The sequence below is a fragment of the Clupea harengus genome, chromosome 7 (assembly GCF_900700415.2).
Source record: "Clupea harengus chromosome 7, Ch_v2.0.2, whole genome shotgun sequence".
Taxonomy (NCBI): Eukaryota; Metazoa; Chordata; class Actinopteri; order Clupeiformes; family Clupeidae; genus Clupea; species Clupea harengus.
The window spans coordinates 368,595-386,183 of record NC_045158.1 but is presented as its reverse complement, the minus strand read 5'-3'; the positions used below and the strand labels follow the sequence as shown (position 1 = coordinate 386,183).

The 17,589-nt window shown below is 40.7% G+C and overlaps 1 protein-coding gene across 1 annotated transcript; it reads right to left on the bottom strand.

The window, feature by feature from the left end:
• Positions 1-417: 417 nt before the first annotated feature.
• Positions 418-17,128, bottom strand: usp30 (ubiquitin specific peptidase 30). The gene is made up of 13 exons (XM_031570046.2): positions 16,810-17,128; positions 14,144-14,253; positions 12,243-12,416; positions 10,690-10,793; positions 7,067-7,165; positions 6,937-6,982; positions 6,754-6,848; positions 4,992-5,051; positions 4,794-4,880; positions 4,569-4,649; positions 3,411-3,597; positions 3,205-3,313; positions 418-2,898 (listed from the first exon to the last, which is right to left on the bottom strand). The coding sequence occupies exons 2-13, from the start codon at positions 14,244-14,246 to the stop codon at positions 2,652-2,654; spliced, it is 1,392 nt and encodes a 463-aa protein (XP_031425906.1). The 5' UTR covers positions 14,247-14,253; positions 16,810-17,128; the 3' UTR covers positions 418-2,651.
• Positions 17,129-17,589: the final 461 nt, after the last annotated feature.

Here is a 17,589-nt window from a genome sequence, read left to right as displayed (position 1 = left end):
GAGCTTGTGAGAGATTAATTGTTTTGGTTACTTTTATTACATATAGTCGTGAACAACATTTACCAGTTGATTTTCCCATTCCATGAAAATATAGTAGCTCTGGGCATTTTTTTTAGATCTATTTAATTTGGGATCATTAAAACCAACTATTACATTAATATATAAACAGTATTAAATGTAATAAACAGTCAATATTAATTAGCCCAAATCTAGAAAACACGAAGAGCTGCTATTAGCTGCAATGCAGTAAATTGCAATTAGCTGAGACAATGGCCATGTAACTAGGAATGGGTAGCCTAACTTGTTTAATGAAGCACAGCCTGGTCTTTCTGGAGGGTTTTTACAAGGGGTTGGTGTTTTCTTTTTACTGTATAGCGGTGTAATGTTTCTTATTTAAAAGAACAGAAAGAAATTAACTTATTTTAAGCAAGCAAGATAAGATGCCTTTATTGCTGTCATCTTGTATCATGTGTCCCAACTCATATCCAACTTCCTCTATATACTTTTAAACCTGCCTCTGTGTTTTTAAGATGTTATACTGCCACCTACTGGCATCACTTACAACCAACCACCTATCATTACGTGCCCTTCCCTAGATAGGTTAACGTAACAAACATTCATAACTTTCAATCTTAACAGTACTTTCACAGGCTTGAACAAATGGTCTCCATGAAGTGCAAAGAATATACATGTTAGATCTCATATTTAGTTTACCTAAATTGCACTTGAATTGTTGCAATTGCAATTGTTTCTTTTAAACAGTCCAACAGTCAATCCTTGCCCTATGTCTCTCGGGTGGTTTCCTGTATTTGCTGAAATGAACCACTTTTCAACACACCTGTCTGGAAAGCTTCAAGGTTTCATGAAGCTTCATTTCGCCACCACTACTATAAAGGTTCTGATGTAGGAAGTGAAGGATAAATACACCGCCAGTCAGCTAAATAAAACAACGGCAAATAAAGCATATAAAGGAAAACTGGCAAATGACAATGTTAAACATTCTGCAAGTAATAACAAAAGTAACGATGTAGCACAGTCCAAGTGTTTATAAGTCCAATAAAGCACCATAGGTTACATCACACCACCCAGATGCTTTGACCCTGACCTCCCTGTGAAAATAATGAAACAGCGGCAGCTCTTCGAGCAGGTGAGGAAGAAGTTGAAGCAGGCCGGTATGCAAACAGGATTCCTCTTGTCTTCGTATCACCCAGGGCACTGACAGGTTGATGTTCCAACACTCCAGAGGAGGCAGAGAGATTCGCAGAGAACCTGAATTAGAAAGTTTAACAAACGTTTCATAGAGTTTCTTATACTGGTGTTAAAAAACCCGTTTGATGAACGCAGTTTACAAAATCTCAGCCCAAGAGCGGTCGAAGCCCTTCTCCCTACAGAGGGGTGCTCGGCAGGGAGGTCCGCTGTCTCCACTTCTTTTTGTATTTGCGATCACCAGGTAGGCTCGGCAGTGTCGACCATAAAATATCCCTATGTGCAGATGTCATTGCTGTCTTGTCTCTGGCTTTACTATTAACTGTCAGAAGAGTGAACTTATGTCACTACCAGCAGGTCTGGACCCCGTTCTTCTAGACACCACACAGTTCAAAATAAGCTCTGATAATATAGAATAATTAACCTTTTATTTTAAACTCCCTTTCATTCAGTATTAAACAAGTAAACACCTACCGATGACAAAAATATGTGCATCACTGTCAGATAAAAGGACAGACAGGGCGCTATTGATTTTGATGAGGACCAGCAGAGAATATGGATGATTTCTGTCACTGTACTGTACTGTACTGCCCACACGAAGCACTTAACTGCCTTTATGACGTGGAAATCATAGACGGTAGAAGTGTAGAATTACATGTGTTTTAGTTTTTTACTGAAACGCACAGGAGAATCACAAGCAGTGAATAGCATGGGTAGCTTGTAGGCATCATGTTCACCGTCATGGAAACACTCGTTCATGGCACCCGTCTCAGGAGGGGATGCACGTTTGTTGAAAGATATACACCATGAAAAGCAATTGAGATTCTGTCTTAGCATTTAGTGATTTACGGAGCAACCACAATTACCATATTGAAACAAAAAAAATCCTTCATTTTAGACACTTCATTTGAAAATAAAGCTCCCAAATGCAATGCTATGTGGTGGGCCATGATGAGACCCGATGAGACCCAACGTGGCCCACACTGCCCAGTGCCCCGATGTCTGGCTGGTGGGACTCCATGATGTTACACTGAGTATGACTGCCATATACATTTGAAACAATGTGTTGACTTGTTACCTTACAGTAGCACAATAAACCTCTTCATGGCCATGGAATCAAAAATACTTTGGTTCAGATCGAGTTCAAGAGCAAGAGCAAGAGTCCTGTTTCTATGCCATTTGGTCAAGTGGGGTCATACATCTCTCTGACAGAGGGTTAGGGTTAATATGGATCATGTATGATACCAGATCTGTAATAGCAAGCCATGTAATGTGTTCACATATTTGTAAGATTGACATGTAACAAGGTTTGAAAGATATTGAGTACATTAGTCAAATGATGCTGTACACAATGACAGGCAGGGAGGGCTTTTACTCTATGGCACACGAGGTGTTTTGGTCCCAGAAGAATCCAACGGACAACCTTCCTTTGTCGTCCCTCCGCCCTACTCTTCCGTAGGGAGGCTAGGCTTAGGGACCCTTTCATAGAAGAGAAGATAAGCACTTGATGACAGAGCCTCTTGTAGGCTGGCCTTACGGACACTGTCATCAGACACCCATATCCACTGAGAGCTGAATGGAGAGGGGCATCGGGGAGAAGCTGGACAACGTCTGTAGGTAACAAAGTGTCCAGAGTGCATATCCCCATGGTGAACCAGCACCGCTGTCAATCTGAAGAGGTACTCTGAACTCCTGTGGATGAAGGACAGATACATGTCTGAATGTCCTACAATAAAGCCACCTCAGCAATAATTTGCTGCTGTTTAGTTGCACTAATATTAAACACAAGTATAACTGAAGAGAGAGGGCAATGCTTTTGGGGCCCATCAACTAAACCCTAAATTAAAACAAGCCCCATCACATGAAAGGTAATGAAGTTACAATGTCAAGCAACATGCCTGTGAAAATGGCCACAGGGAAGCCAAGAGCTGCAGATCAGTTCACTATAATAACATGACCTCAAATGTGTTTTATATGTCTTTTCTACAGCATCTGTACCTGTAGTAGTCATGTGCTGAGTTGAAAGGATGGCTTAAGGTAGGAGACTGCAGAAAAACTGAAGGAAAGCGTCCGGTGGAAACAGGCTTGATGTCGCAGTATTCTATACCTGCAAATGACAACCGATTTGAGTCAGTACTGACTCTAGTTAGCTGTCCAGTTCATTTGTAAACTCAGTGTAAAGGACAGCCTTTTAGTCCACTCACCACTGCTCTGGGGATGAACAGACTGGGCGGTGGAGTTAGTCTGCTGCAGGCTCGAAGGAGAGGCGGTGTGCTTGTAGCGATCCATGGACAGATACTCTGTGAACTGGACGTGCTCCTGCCTCTTGATGGGGGTGCCCTCGCTGGACCAGGTTAACCTCTGCAGGTGGATGCACAGGCACTGGGGGAGCTGGTGAAACATCAGGTCAACAGAAATACTGATTTAAAATATATGAAGTACAGTATTTATATAGCTTAAGTTGAGTGTTCATTAACAGATGCACTGCCTCTTGGAAGGGGATCCCATATTTAGTCATTATTGATCTGCCCAGTGTGTGACGATTCCCAGGGAGCACAGTATAACACGTTCAAAATAAAAAATAAATGACTGTGAACTACAGAGCTCACCGGGTCAGACAGTTTTAGAGGCTAGAAATTGGACCAGAAATGATACAGCTGCCATACACCTTCAGACAAAACAATCTGCCAATGACAGAAAACTTGAGTTGAAAAGGCAAGATTATGTTAATTTTGACAACCGTGTGGGATCATTGTCCTGTTGCAAAACTCAAAAAGGCCCAATTTCCATTGAGTTTTCCATTGAAGTTTTCATTCATATTTACTGGGTTAGCATACTTCAGTGTATTTCAGTGTACAGGGGTATTTTAGTGTGCAAGATACTGTATGATCTACCCAAATAAGTTGTCCAGGACCTCTCTCTGTTAATCTTTAAAAAAATCATGCAGTTATGTATGTCTGATCGTAATTTGGAAAGCTTTTTAACCTATAGTTTGGAAAACTACAACTGCTGTAATTCTCTAACTTCAGCAACGTACAGCCATTACCTCATTGGCACAACTCAACAGCCTTTTGTTGAACCATTACTTCAATTTGGGTTCTTTGACCTGATCGGTGATCAGTGACAATGGTCTGTGTGGTTACATGGTTACATGTACACATTCTTTTAAGACATTCTCAGAAAGTATGTTTACGAAAAATCATATGCACACATAAGGAAAATGTAGGTTTTCAAACCATGCAAAGTGTACATAGAAAGTCGGATATCCAAATAGATTCACTCGTTTTGAGTGGCCGGCCAAAAAGAAAAGTTGAACAAGAAATCCAAATCTTCACGTAAATAAAGGGGTCTGAGGTTGCTACCTTGCCAAGTTTCAGTTGCTTAATGAAAGTTGTCCTCTGATTTTCACCAACATGTCCATTCAAAGACTCTGCTGCCTGCATCTATGGAAACATACGATGATAAAGATGATAACTGGGAATGGAAAATATCATACAACAGATTTTCTCTCATGATTACATGAAATACATCAGTCACTTTTTACATGTTAATCTGGGCGTTATGATGTGATTTCTGAGAAAGCGTACCTTTGTGCAATGAACACATTCCACCTCTCTGATGGTCTCTGATGAAATGAAATGTTGCAGACACTGGTCTAAAGTGACAGGTCGTCCCTAAAGACACAACACATCAATATGTCTTAGGCATTAAATCTATGAGCCTACACATGCACATATTTAAGTCATATTCCATAAATCACAGAGGGTAGTGATGCAGACTCTTACCAATTGTGCAGAGGGGATAGTGAGTGAAAGGCTGTCAAACGAGTCAAATCGAACTGGGCTCTGCAGACAAAATTCAAGTGTTCAAATGCGACACAAAATGCAAAAATCAATACATTGTTTAAAAAAAGTGAATATAGTCTTAAGCCTAGTCATTTATTATCAATTAGGCCAAGCTATAACTTGGCATGTTCATGTGACTACACAAGACAGTGCATTCTGGGAGAAGCAGGAAGTAAGCGCCTACAGAGCGGCTGGAGCAGAGCTATGATGGCTTCACTCCTCTCTTTGGAGAAGCCTCTCCTCTCCTCTCCACTCTCTCTCTCTCTCTCTCTCAAATTCAAATTCAAATTCAAATTCAAATGAAGCTTTATTGGTATGACCATAACGTTGTAGAGTATTGCCAAAGCATTTGGGTTGGATATATAAAAGTGATTACATAAACAATACATATATAAGTGATTACATAAACAATACATATATCTTTACACAGGGTACATCAGAAGGGGAAAGGGAGAAGTAGGAATAATAATACAAATACACAGTAATTATCAGGGGATTAACAATAACAACAACAACAGACATGAACATACATGAATTTAATTAATTTATGGGCTCTCCCTCCGTTTATGGCAGGAAGTTACATATTGTGCAGCGAGGACAAGGCATTCCTCATTTTCTCCGGTGAGGTATGAAAGCCTCTCCTCACTGCTCGGAAGCAGGAACTCAGGGAGGACCTCACCAATCTTTTTAAAATAACTTTGTGTTATGTCTTATTGTGTGCACTGTGTCAGGAAGTGCAGCTCTGTCTCTACTGTTCCTTGTTCGCAGTGGGGTCTGTTTTCCTTGGGCAGCCAGGTTTGTCTGTGCCTACCCACCTCTATGGCCAGGCTGTGTTCACTGAGTCTGTACTTTGTCAACGTGGTTCTCAGATTTTTGTCTGTGATCAGGGTCAAATAGGGTGCTAAAGCATAATTTCTGTTTTAAAATTGTGTTTTTGTTTGTGTTTTCCAATAGTTTTTTCTCTCTCTCGGGCTCTCTCTCTCTATCTCTCTCTCTCTCGGACCTCATTCTGGATTTTTTTTTTTATGTCTTCTTAAATCTCTTCTTACGAACTTCGTAAGACCAACCTTAAGAAGCACATGAGTAGGCTACTTGGGGATCTTGATAGGCCCTATCTATATTATGTAGGCCAATATGATATATTTTAGTTATGGATATTCACATGTTTAATTACAGAATTTAGATGTGTCCATTCTATTCCACTATGGCTATATCCACGCGATTGGGTTTAATGCTTAATGTTTAATTTCTTTTTAACCTTTTCTTAACTGCGTTGGCGAATGAGGTCCAATGTACAATGTACAATGCACAAAAGAGGACAACGGTATGAGAGGATTAGTAAATCACAGTTTTAAGTAAGAAAACTTGTGACATGCTCACACAAATGTTCAGGTCATCTAAGTAAGCTTTGGGCTTGTGATGAGTGTTTCTTGCTTGGGGGAGGAGTGCGATGAGAAGTGCATGGTGCCACAGTGAAGCACAGCAGTGGCCCACTTCTTCTAGGGGGAAGTGCACTCATTCATTTAAGCTTTATTTTAGGGCGGGTCATTTTTGAACCCTTAGGGGAAGGGGAGTATGCATAGTTAAGACTACACACGGGTTAAGAAGGGTTTACTCATTTATGCTGTATATTGTATATGCTTTGTGAGAAAAACATTCCACATTTCCCTTCCTCACTGTAGCCCACATATCTATAGCATACCTGTTGTTTGCAATGCTTGCAAGCCATATAACTCATCAGGCGGCCATGAAAAGGGTGCTGGTTCCTCCACAGACTTGGCATGGAATGCAACGGTCCTGCCAAGAGATTAACAACAAACTTCAGTCATGCCCAAACAAAAATCTCCCTAATATGATTGAAAACTCTTGGACCAATGGATCTCACCTCGACCTCTGCAGGATAAACTGTTTTCTCTTGACTCAGAGGAACTCTACAGTTCAGAGGGCAGCAGGAGGACATTTTAGAGGCAGAAAAATGAACTATGAAGAAACATTTGGATGTTTGTGTTTGTTACCTCCAGAGATTGCATATCAAACAGGTGGATGACCGCGGTGTGGTGGTCACGCTCCTCCTCCAATGAGGAGGTGAGGACATGGAAGAGCTCGTGAGCATCCTATGAGAGGTGTGAGGAAACCACATGAAATACAGCTGACAGCTGGGAAGTATGCAAAGATGCCCCTCAGGGGTGATTTAAAAACAATCTCTCTCTCTCATTCCAACTGCGCCTCTCAACTCTCTAGTTGGCTATGCTGCTGCTGGTGGGATAAAGCATCTTCAGAAACCTTGTAGGGTTTATTTTAAAATGTATCCACATTATTTGCGAACTCCGGAAATGACCCATGATTTATAGCTCATTCTGGTTATCCACTTCTACTTGTGTCTAGAACTTATTTTCAAGTGAGCTTAGCTTAGTGTCATGTATGAGGTGCAATCAAAACGTTCAGAGACTGCGCCTTTAGAAAGCAAAAACTGTACCTGATTTAAATTGGGCCACCATCTCCTTCAAGACACAGTGCCCCCTGCCATGCTTCCACATCTCCTTCAAGACACAGTGCCCCTGCCACGCTGCCACGCTTCGGGCACTCCCTGGAAGTGCAGCTCTTTAAGTGTATCCAGCACATCTACAGCTCTTTAAGTGTACCCAGCACCATCTGCAGTGCGCTTTGGATCTACTCCACTGTGTCAAAACAGCGACCCTTCAGCTTGAACTTCATCTTGGGGAAGAGGAAGATGTCACGGGGAGCCAAATCTGGCAAGGAGGGGTGGTGGGGAGTGACAATCGTGTTGAAAACTCCACATTGTCATGATGGAGCACCCACATGCCTGTGCGCCGCAGGTCAGCTCATTTGCATGTCCCCCAAAATCAGACTGTAAGTAAAATGTGATTTATTTTACTCTCAAAAACGAACTTCTCCATCATTACATTTACATTTACATTTAGTCATTTAGCCGACGCTTTTGTACAGGGGAGAAGCATGTGAAGCATCTGAGGCGTCTGAGGGAGAACATTCGGTGCAAACAGCTTGAACTGTGGCACGCTAGCATTTAGTTGCCCCATCGCAGATGGTGCTGGATATGCTTAAAGAACGGGGCTTCCAGGAAGGTCCTCGGCATGGCGTCAGCACTGGGAGTGGTGTATAGCTGCACAATGTGACTGCCCTAAAGGAGATGGTGGCCACATTTAAATCAGATACATTTTTTTGCCTTTTATAGGCACAACCTAGGAACGTTTTGATCGCACCTCGTATCGAAGTTTTCGATACATGGAATAAAGACAGTGGTGATCTTTTTTTAAACGTACACAGATACACACTTAAAATCAAGATTGTTGGGCTTTTGCAACAGGCTCTCACTGCAGTCAATGATGCAGGTAGTATTTGGGAAACATCGCTGGAATGCAGTTCGAAGCCAGAGAATAAGAGGGCATAAGTCAAGTCAAGTCAAATGTATTTATAAAGCACATTTAAAAACAACTCACGTTGACCAAAGTGTCAAGTGACCATAACTCATCACGACTCAATCCCCAAATCAATAAAACTGGACTACAGACAGCATATGTTGTACCGTGAAGGAGGGCCTTTTTTATCCCAGGTACAGCACACGACACGTGTTGCGGCGGTCTCCAGCCTGTTAGGCACCGCTGTGTATCCTGCCATCCTAACTCAAATCTGCATGCATCATGTCAGCCAACCATAACTAAACATAGCATAACAAAACTAAATGCTAGTAAAATTCCCATACACCTGGCCATGCTGTCCTATTGCTGATGCCTATATTGATACTGATAAAATGGCTACCTACTGTTAATTGACTATCTAAATGTGTCTCCTTATCAGTTTATCAAATTGATGTCTACTAACAAACTTTTTCTCCCTTATAGCATGATGCAAATGCTGATGGATGTGGAAACATTGCTCCTCACCACCACTAATCCTCATCTACGCATATGGCCAGCCAAACTCTACCCACTCACTCTGTCTCTTTCTTTCTCTCCTAGTCTAGACTATCTTCGCTATGGGACGCTGCTAAATAACATTCCCATACACCTAGCCAGGCAGCCTCACTCTGTCCCTCTCCTTTTATATGACATTGCTAATGCCTATATTAATACTGATAAAATGGCCATATTGCCTACTGTTAATTGACTACCTAAAAGTATCTCCTTATCTGTTTCCCAAATTGACGTCTACTAACAAAAATGTTCTGTCTCCCTTATAGCCGATCTCTACCCACTCACTCTGTCTCTCTCTTCCTCTCCTAGTCTAGATTATCTTCGCTATGGGACGCTGCTGTAGTCTCTCCACCCGATCTACCTGTAAAAACCCACAACCAACATGCACCCATCACCACGTACTACACTTGTTCTACCCCATACCTGATGCTAGCATTTATATGCAATATATATTATTACACACTGTATACCCACTTAGCTGGTTTTCTATATATCATGTATACACCATATGATGTTTGTATATTTATTATGTACATCTGCCACATGCGTGCTTTGTACATTTACCCCGTGTATGCTGTGTACATCCTTCACTTGTTGTTTCCCCTCCCCTTCTCCCTTCAAATTAATTCAACATGCGTGGGATCATACTTAATTTACATTTCTTTAATTGAAAATCTTCTTGGGGTGCCAATAAAATAATAAAATTTATTTTTCACTAATTCAATTCAATTCAATTTTATTTATATAGCGCCATAACAATACAATTGTGTCAAGGTGCTTTACAGAGCCCAGAGCCTGAACCCCCTTAGTGTAAGCACAATGGCAACACGGGCAAGAAAAAACTCCCTGTTAGTCAGGAAGGAACCTTAAGCAGAACCACGGCACATAAGGGGGGACCCATCTGCTTGAGGTCGGCCGGGTGGAGATAGGAAGGGGGATGGGGGGAGGGTTGTGTGGCAGAAGGGGATGGGAAACAACAGGTGTTGTACATATCCTGCATTTGGTAGGTGTACATAATATATATACAGACATCCGGTGGTAAATACGTGATACAAACAAGACCAGTTTAGTGGGTATACACTGTGCTCAAAGGTTTACTGTTACAGGGGTAAGGGGAACTAATGGTTGCTTAATTCTCAGACTAAATTTACCTCAAAATAAAGGTAAGATTTTCAATATTAAGATTATGATAAGACTTTCTAATCATCTTTAGAAAGGGTGCCAATAACTCTGTAAGGCACTGAATTTCTGAATGCCTAACCATTATTACATTTAACCCCAACAAATCTAACATACAAAGCGGTATTTGGACTTTTTAATGACCATTTAAGCCCACTATGTTCCTTTAAGCCCAGTTCGATATATTTTAAATGAGAAGTACTTGAATTTATTTTCAAAGCAACATTAACATTGGTCTTTGTCCACCAATCAAATTATTGAGAATTCTGCCATTTGATGCAACTTGCATGTGCTGCTTTACTGCTTGCGACTGCATTTATTTAGATTTAGTTTAAACAGACCTATCTCAAAATGCTTCAAAAAGTTCACACCAGCTAACACATATGCTACTGTTGGGGCACCAGCAAAAACAATGGGCCTACAATGCCCAATAACACTGTCTTAACAAATCAGTCCTCTATTGGTTTAAATAATGTTTTGTTTCAGAGACTTAAAAATGTACCCACCTGTTCTTCAAATAAACTGATTTGCCATCTGTGGAGTCTTAGGACATCCAGGAGGCACCCCGCATCCAAAACATCATCCTCTACAGGGTTATGGCTGGACAGAGCTAAAACATCATCCTCTACAGGGTTATGGCTGGACAGAGCTAAAACATCATCCTCTACAGGGTTATGGCTGGACAGAGCTAAAACATCATCCTCTAGAGTTGGGTTATGGCTGGACAGAGCTAAAACATCATCCTCTAGAGTTGGGTTATGGCTGGACAGAGCTAAAACATCATCCTCTAGAGTTGGGTTATGGCTGGACAGAGCTAAAACATCATCCTCTAGAGTTGGGTTATGGCTGGACAGAGCTAAAACATCATCCTCATCAGGGTTATGGCTGGACAGAGCTACAGATTCAAGGTGTCATCTTTTATTTAACTGACTATCAAATTATACATAAACAACTCAAAAAGCACTGATTTGCCCGATACAACTTTCATATCTTTCACAGACAGCTGGGGCTCAGATGCTTCTGTCAAAGTCAGTTGGTGTTAAGTGGTAGGACTACTTTCCACATACAGGTTGCACATTACAACATTATTTAGGTATTGGCCTAAAATTGTGTGAGTATGTAAGAACAAGATAATTACACTGTATTGTTCCTTCTAGGCATTTTATTACAGTGCATGCAAAGCAATGACTACCCTAGCAACACCCTAGCAACCAGCATAGCATCCAATTCAGTTACCATAACAAACACCATGACTACCCTAGCAACACCCTAGCATAGCATCCACTTCAGTTACCATAGCAAACACCATGACTACCTAGCAACCACCTCAATTACCCTAGCAACCACTTCCATAACGACAACCTAGCAAGCACCATACCAACCATCATGACTCCCCTAACAACAACATAGCAATCACAATAGTTACCCTAGCAACATCCAAGCAACCACTACCACAATGCCAGCCTAGCAACCACCATAGGAAATGCACCATGACTACCCTAGCAACAGCATAGCAACCACTTAAATTACCATAACAACCACATTGTCTACCCTAGCAACCACTTCAATTACCCTATCAACCACCCTAATGACAACCTTAACAACCACCATGACTACCCTGGCAACCAGCATAGCAACCACAATCTCTCTCTTTCCATCGTTCTATCTTGATATCTAACAAAGCCATCTCTATTTCGTTTGTATCTAAACTGTATATCCTCGCTCTTTCACTCTCTTTCCCTGTCTCTACCTACCTATCTTTATCTCTATCTATCTTATCTCCTTCTCAGTCTCACACTCCATCCTATCTATCTCTTCCGTCCTCTCTCAATCTCTCTATCTTTCAATCTATCAGTCTTTACACTGAATATTGCCTTACTTGAATATTCTCTAACTTTCTGCATGCACTGAATTGTGTTAAATGTTTTAATCTTTTACTTTATATTTATTGTGATTTTGTTATTTTTTGCTTTGCAAGCACTGGTATTTCCTTCAGGAAATGCATATCTAGTTTATCTACTAGCATATCTTTCATCTGTTCCTGTAAAGTCAATCTTACCTTTGAGTAGTTGCACCAAAGTTGTGGACAGCTCATTGGCCTTCTCAAGCCTGCCCTGCCCTGCGCCTGAGAACTCCTGAAGCCATCTTATGAAGGAAGGACAGGATGCCAAGCCTTGAAGCAAAGAGTTCAGGAAGCAAGTATTCCCCAAGTTCAGCAAGCCAGGCACCAAACCTGAGATACCCAGAGCAAAGTGAGAGAAAAGCCAACGCAAATCAACTTTGTACTTCCAAACAATTTCAGTATCTGCATGGTACTATTTTTTTTATAAATATTGTAAGCAATAGATGTATGTATAGCACAACGTCATTGGTTTAGCCATGAGCTGAACTAGCCGATTCAGACCGATTCATTTGGATGTTAGGCTAATCACAATTGAATCTGTTTAGTATGTATTTCGGACTGTGTGAGGTTTAACATCATTAATAGTCTACAAGGCTAGACCAAAGTGATGGACAACCGAAAGCTGTGTGGGATACCCTGGCGCCTATGTGAGCAAAGAAAATGTGAGCAGCTAGATGCACCATTAGACTGATCAGACCACTCCAGCCAACAGAGGCCAAACATACAGTAGGCTCATTAGCGTAGGTGGCCAGCCAAGAGTTTGAATAGTAGTATTCTACATTAGCGTAGGTGGCCAGCCAACAGTTTGAATAGTAGTATTCTACATTAGCGTAGGTGGCCAGCCAACAGTTTGAATAGTAGTATTCTACATTAGCGTAGGTGGCCAGCCAACAGTTTGAATAGTAGTATTCTACATTTGTGTCCTCTAAATACTGACTGGCATCAACCGCCTCGAAATGAATAAATCCAGGGGTGGACACTGACTGAGTGTCTTACAAAAACACTCACAGGTTCACATACATTAAGGCATTCTTGCTTATATATATTACAAAACCATCTCATGTTTCACTCAATTCTGAAAATGCATTTTTATTTATCACGCTTCCACATTTCCACAAAAATGCTTTGTACTAAACGCAACAAAGATTCATCTAAAAACGTTGCAATACCAACAAATAAAAGGAATAATAGGCTATGTTAAGGTAGCACCTTTCGGTACAGTGAATTTTAAACATGAATTTAAATCACCATTCAATCATGGAAATCAGCTATGAATCTTCTGGCATTTGGGCAGAAGGGAAACAATGTGCCTAATGGTTGTTTTTAGTGCTATTCTTATTCTAGCTAATATTAGCCAAAATGATAATACAAATAATTGACACCGGCTACTTCAATGTTAAAGTATGGGCACCCTCACTTCAATACGCAGTCCTCTGTACCTCAATGAAATAAGATACACACACACACACACACACACCAGATAAGCTTAAACCATTTATATATACTCATCATTTGGTTGTGTCAATCTGTTGTCTTTATCTATAATCAGCATTGTGCGTTAATCATTGGCTATCTGTGTTTAATGTTACTATGGTGCATGTTGCCACAGATTTAAAACTCTTCAATGTTGTGGCTTGCATTTGATGATCCCTTTCCTATCTTTTGATTGGATATTGATGTCGCTGAGGGGATTTAGAGAGCAGATTGAACTAAATCAGATGCCTGATGGTCTGACACTGAATTTACAAAATAGTCCATTTGTCAGCAGGGCAACTAGGAATATAAGATAACTAGCCCAAACTCATAACCTGCTTGTCCCAAGCCCCCCCATGAAGAGATCTTTACATTTGGAAATTCTTATTTAATCCAGGATACACTACACAATGATGTAAGAACATGGCTGAATCAGTCAGTACCAATTTAACTATCTTACTATTAATAGTGCTTAGTCTTGCACAGTTTCACGTTATATTATAGTTTGTCTACACGAGTACAGATTGTGCCGAGTAAGAATGACTCACTTTGGTCCACCAAAACAATAATGGAAATAGGAATACCTTTTCTCATCTTCTTCTTGTCTGAAATTGGCCCCCACAGGACATAAACTCCAGCTGCCATAGCTGCCACTATTCCACCAATGAGGCCCCAGCTCTTCAACATCCTGGCCCTGAAATATAACAAGACAACACAATCTTGACCAATTAAGAAGAAAATCTGAGGACTAATGAGGAGATTTAAATTGTGAATTATGTTTGAACATTAGACATTTTAAACTTAAAAAGGTTATATTTCCCAACCTTATATAGTTTAATGCAAGTTAAACAAACAGCCCTTTTTTGCTGTAGACATGTCTCAGGTCAACAGTTCAACAATGTAACTAAATCAAATCCTAACAATAACTAGCCCCACACCATCCCAGGAACACCATCCCAGGAACACCATCCTGGGACATTTCACACGGACACCCTGCCCAGATTTGTGCTCTTTGATTTTTGGTCAAGTTCACTCTTAATTCTAAATAGCTTTTCTTGTGTTTTATTCTATTGGTATTTTACTTCGTTCTCTAATCCATATTTCCTCTCTTTTCTGTTTTTCTTCCGTCGTGCTTGCTTACTTATTATGTTAATTTGATTTATCTTTTTTGTTTAATTTGTTTTCCTTTTAATTCGTATTTGTCCTTCCCCAACTTCCTTGGCAGGAGGGAGGAAAAAGGGAGGGGAGAGAATCAGAAACAAGGCAGATGAATTCATACACGCATCAGGATACGGATGCTAGCATACATGTGGCTAATGTACACGCTAGCTACAAACATAAGATGGTATATTCATGACACATAAGAAATGAATAGCGGACCATTCATGTATTGTAGAACAGCTTAGTGGGTATACAATGTGCTCGTAAGGTTACTATTACAAGGGTATAAGAGAGAAAATGTGGTTAGTAAACATAAATGTCAAAAACAGATAAAGAGATACATTTACGTAAACAATTTACATTAGGTATTATGGCCACTTTATCAGTGCATTACTGATAAATAATACTTAGCATAATATGATATAGAAGGAGGCAAAGAGGGAGAGGCTGCCTGGCAAGGTGTATGGGAATTTTGTTTATGTTTAGTTTTGATGAGTTATGTTTAGTTATGGTTGGCTGACATGGTGCATGAGAATTTGAGTTATACAAGGATGGCAAGACATGACAACAGGCTGGTGACAACTGGCTGGTGACAGCTGCAACACGTGCCGCATGCTGTACCCGGGATCCGTTAAGGCCCTCCTACACAATACAGCGTGCGCTCTCGGTCCTAAATACCCTTCGTCCCTCAATTCAGCTAGCTAATGTGATTAATTAATGACCATTCTGAGAGAAATGCAAAGGAAAAGAAATGCAGAAGAAATATATGTCTCATTCCCAATCGCACTGCCCTCTTGTAATTTGAGGTTGAGACAGCTGTTCTACACCAACAACTGCACCTCCAAGGACCCAGATGTTAAACTCCTGAAGTATGCAGAGACTGTGGCCATCACACTCATCCAAGGTGGTGTATAATCTGCATATCGGCGTGAGGTTGAGGCTGGTGCTCTGGTTCAGCCAAGGAGGCAAGGCCTTGTAGCAGAGGCCATATTTGGTGGTGTGTGATGTAGCGTGACTGTGTTCTCGCAGGTTTTTGTTCCTGCTTCAGCCAATTAAATAGTGCCAATTCAGGCGAACGGGATGCCTATCGTGAATAGCAGCATGCATGCTAATCTCCAAGTTGCAACACTGTGCACCAAAATTAATTTGAAGCTGTTATTTTAAGGTAATATTGTTACATAGGTTGGCTTTAAAGCATATATCATCATTCCAATTGGCAGTTCCAAGTTTGACAGTTAACCAATGGCCTATTTTAGCAACATTTGCTACCAATCTATTATGATGCCTATACATTTGCTACAAGTCACAGCAGTGGGTCCACACAGACATAACCTATTCAGCAGTCTCTGATCAGCAAGCTAACTAGATTATCTCTCAGCATTGATTGACCTTTGCCGTCTTACATTCACTGCTGTTTTTTCAGTTAGCCTATAAACAGGAAAAGATATTAAACTCCTTGTGGACTTCACATGCAAGTATCTATCCCCATACCCATCAACGTAGCCTTAATATTATAACACAACAGAGTGCACAACCAACATACTGACAACAACAAAGATGCTTTTGTGAGTATTTCAACCCCACAAACTGCAGCCTACAAAATGAACACAGTTGAAATACTGAATACATAGCCTATAACCTTCATGAATTATTGCACGGCTGATGTATTAGACTGCATTAGTTTAAGCCCAGTGTTCCTAATAAACTAGTAACTGAGTATACATCCTTCTATACATAATGGATAATTACATTATAAATATTACTGTATTTAGTGATGTATTTATCCATTACCTAAATTAATGTCATTGAACATCATGTAGGGAACACAATTTTTACTTGTGGCTCAAGCTGTAGACCTATTGTAGCCCAAATTTGACCAACCCCCAAATACTGGTATAAAATACAAAACTTTAATTTTATTTTACGGCAATGTACCCAGATTTCGTGCTCAGTTAGTAAACACGGTAAAGTTGGCCTACATTGAATGCACTCATAGTATGCATAGAATGCAACATTCGAACAGATACGCATGGTCTATCAGTCAACCCAGTCACATCAACGGTGGCTTAATCAATCCAACTACACTTACTTGTGTCTACCTAGGCTACTTCCTGGAACCAGGGTGGGTAAATTCAGAGACGTTTCGTGGAGCACTTAGGACCTTGGTCTGTCGCATTTCACCAGAGCCATACGTAACGTTAACTCATTCTCAAACCATTCTGGAGCGATGTTGTGACATTGTCAGTACTAATTTACTGATTGTCGTAAGTGGTTTAATACGATCTCAGAGCAGTTCCTAACAACCAATTTAGCTCCTTCACTCTCCTGCACATAACTGCCAAAATAGTAATTCTTCTTCTTCTCCTTCTTCTTCGGGTTATTGGCAGATTAGCCACCATTTGGCGCATTACTGCCACCTACAGCATACAATCAATTCGATTCGGCATGGCTCTGTTTATTCGGGCATTGCTCAAAATGCTCAAAGATGTTCAACATTTAAGAAGGCAACATTCTTTAAATTTAAAACAGAGAGCAGCGATAAAGTGAGAACATCTTTGAAAGCTTATAAAAATGTATTCTTCTTGCTTCATTATATAATTCTGACAGTTAATTAATACATGATACACAGATTCAGGAACCCTACATTTCTCACAGAACCTTAGAACCTATTTTTTAAAGACAATATATCGGCCCACAATGCCCCAATCTGAGACGAGTCAACTGGACTTCCCAGATAGCAAGCCTATTTTGGTCCACCAGTGGATTTTGGTGGGCACCCCACTGGTGTGTGTGTGTGTGTGTGTGTGTGTGTGTGTGTGCCACTTCTGGCCCGCTCTCAGATCTCTATCATCTTTAATTTAACTGGGTG

Excerpts from the sequence above, each read along its gene's own strand:
- usp30 (XM_031570046.2), bottom strand. The coding sequence starts at position 14,246 with ATGTTGAAGAGCTGGGGCCTCATTGGTGGAATAGTGGCAGCTATGGCA. Across the intron at positions 7,166-10,689 it reads TCAGTTTATTTGAAGAACAG|GATGCTCACGAGCTCTTCCA; the intron begins GTGGGTACATTT and ends CACCTCTCATAG. Across the intron at positions 3,314-3,410 it reads TGTTCATCCCCAGAGCAGTG|GTATAGAATACTGCGACATC; the intron begins GTGAGTGGACTA and ends TGTCATTTGCAG.